The sequence below is a fragment of the Zeus faber genome, assembly GCF_960531495.2.
Source record: "Zeus faber genome assembly, chromosome: 21".
Lineage (NCBI taxonomy): Eukaryota > Metazoa > Chordata > Actinopteri > Zeiformes > Zeidae > Zeus > Zeus faber.
In genome coordinates this window covers 10,672,979-10,675,478 of record NC_137208.1, presented here as the reverse complement: position 1 = coordinate 10,675,478, position 2,500 = coordinate 10,672,979, and the positions used below count along the sequence as shown (strand labels likewise).

The 2,500-nt window shown below is 38.2% G+C and overlaps 1 protein-coding gene across 1 annotated transcript in view; it reads left to right on the top strand.

The window, feature by feature from the left end:
- Positions 1-2,500, top strand: part of gsap (gamma-secretase activating protein) — a 36,234-nt gene that overhangs the window by 851 nt on the left and 32,883 nt on the right. The window contains exon 2 of the mRNA XM_080022373.1: positions 912-982. Within this exon, the coding sequence (XP_079878499.1) occupies positions 912-982 (71 nt within the window). The remainder of the gene's footprint in view (positions 1-911; positions 983-2,500) is intronic.

The window sequence follows — 2,500 nt, the reverse complement described above, 5'->3', positions numbered from 1 at the left end:
ATCCAGATCGATCCATTATTGTGGAATTATCTAGTAAAAAAAAAAAAAGTTTTATCATCGCTGCAATGCGCGCACATATTTCTGAAAATTTTCAAGCCAAAACAAATTGAAACAGAACAACCGCAGAACGCGGTAACGTCTCGTTTGAACCCGTATGTCACAAACATCTCGTGGTTTAAATTTCATCCAAATCGATCCGCATACGGAGCAGAAATGAGTGAAAAACCGACCAAATTTGCACGATGCCTATGCGCAGCCACGGCCACAATTTGCACACCACCCGACTGGAAGTTGTAGAATGTTGCAGTAGTGGCGATGCCCGAATGTTCTGCTATTTCCGGCTGATTTTCCTCGGTTTTTCACAAATTCCTGCTCCATATGTAGATTAATGAGGATCAAACTTGAACCACAAGATTTCTGAGACGTCCTGGTTCAAACGCCACCTCAACCATGTCCGTGGGTTCCACGATTGTTGTGTTCGAGACACTTTTAGCCTGAAAAATGCCAAGTAGAATAATAATAAAAATCCCAGCAATAACAATAGCTCTGCAAAAGCCCTGCAGGCTGGGCCCCTAATAATAACAATGATAATAACAACAATAATAATAATAACAATCCTAATAACAATTATAATATTAATAATAATAATGATAATGATAATAATTATTATGAAAACGAATACTACTAATAGTGCTTATAGAAGTAATACAAAAACAAACCACAATTTCAGTTTCAGATTTCAGATGTACTCATTTGTATTCAATACAAATAAGTAAATAAAAAGTCAATTTAAGGACATTTCAGTTTTGAGTCATTCATTTAGACCAAGACATTGAAGGATCACTTGCGTTACTCAGCGACTGATTTCCAGTCATCTCTCTTGAGTAATTGATGATAACATTTTGTTGCAGATTGCTCCGCTGCGTTAGACGCACGCATCCTGAATATTGAGAGGGACGGGGGAGTCCTCTACTCCTGGGTGGTAAGTCCTATCAACCTATTGCATGAACACACTGCAGCTGGATATGTGCAGCAGGACCGTTGTCCATTGAAATCCGCATAATAATAGTAATAAAAGTCATCAATCCCAGTGACATTAGAGGTGCAATAGACAACATTTGCGCCACTGTCGCAAAGATGATCGCTTTGCAATCACTCAGAACGCTCCGTGAAAATGATCAACACCACTTTGGAAACAAGAGAAGAAATAAGCAGTTTCACTGAAGAGGTCAATTGAAATTGTCCCGATTTTATTATAATTGTATTTATTTTTGTCGCGCAATCATAGACATACAGTACATTGTTAATAATTGTTAACAATTAACAATGTTAATAATTAACCGTTTAACTGTTAACTGAAAATAAGAATTTTGACAGATTAATACTATCAGTTAAATAGTTAAAAGAACATTTTAAAAAAGTAATAAAAAAAAAAAAAGTTTGATGCATGGTAAAAGAAAAACAGGCTATACAATATATTTCTTCAATGCAACTGATGGCGGCAGCATGTGCAAGTAGGGCTCATTACTGTCATCACTGCAAATTATAAAATAAAAAGATATATATTTTTATGAATTTCATTTTTTTGCTGGTGAAAGTTACAGGAGTGATACGAAATATACAGACAATAATTACTGTTTTGTTATCATCATTGACTGTCTTCTATGCTTTGTTCAAGGACTTTTGGAGAAACGAAACTAAACGCTCATCACTGGGAGGGATAGTCCATTAAACATATGGGGGTGTCTTTTGTGTGTCCATGATTATTATTAATTATTTATAGGGCTGTTCCCGACTAAGAATTTTGTTTTTATAGTTTTTATATTCTAGGGTTTATGGTCTACGTGGAGCAGATTGCTCCACCGTCCACCATTTCCACTACTGGCTGCACATTGGTTGACGCACTTCCTGTGACGCACTGCTGTAAATGCATCATTTTCCCGGGAGTTTGTACCCGGTGGCGGTCTGAATGCATAGTGATATGGAGGCTTATACGGAACCGATGTAAACGCAGACGGCGTCATTATTCTACAGCCAATACACTGTGCAATCAACATTAACTTCATAATGATAAGTTCAAGCAAAGAAGTTGTCGACTGCTCCTTTAAGCCTTTCAGAAGGACATGTGATGTAGCCAGGAGCCATGTCTGCTCGTGGTTCCTGACGTGAGCTTACCTTTTACAAAGCTGATTGATCATGACGTCTGCACATTCCACATTCACCTTTTCACGGGGGGGGGGGGGGCAAAAACAAAAGAAACTTGTAAAGCTATCCTGTGAAAATTGTCAAATTTGAAATGATGTGTCAGAGGTATGTGTGTGTTATGCTTGTGAGTCAGTGTCTGTGGTTAGGGGTAAATAAAGTCCATGAACCCATGAGTCTGAAGAGTCGTAGGTTACAAAGACACACCAGGCGTCTGGGTCACTGGCAAAGTCATGCAGGTTAACCTATAGGTCAAGCGTGATGTGAGAAAGCTTGAAGTTCGTCTGAAAAGACTAAG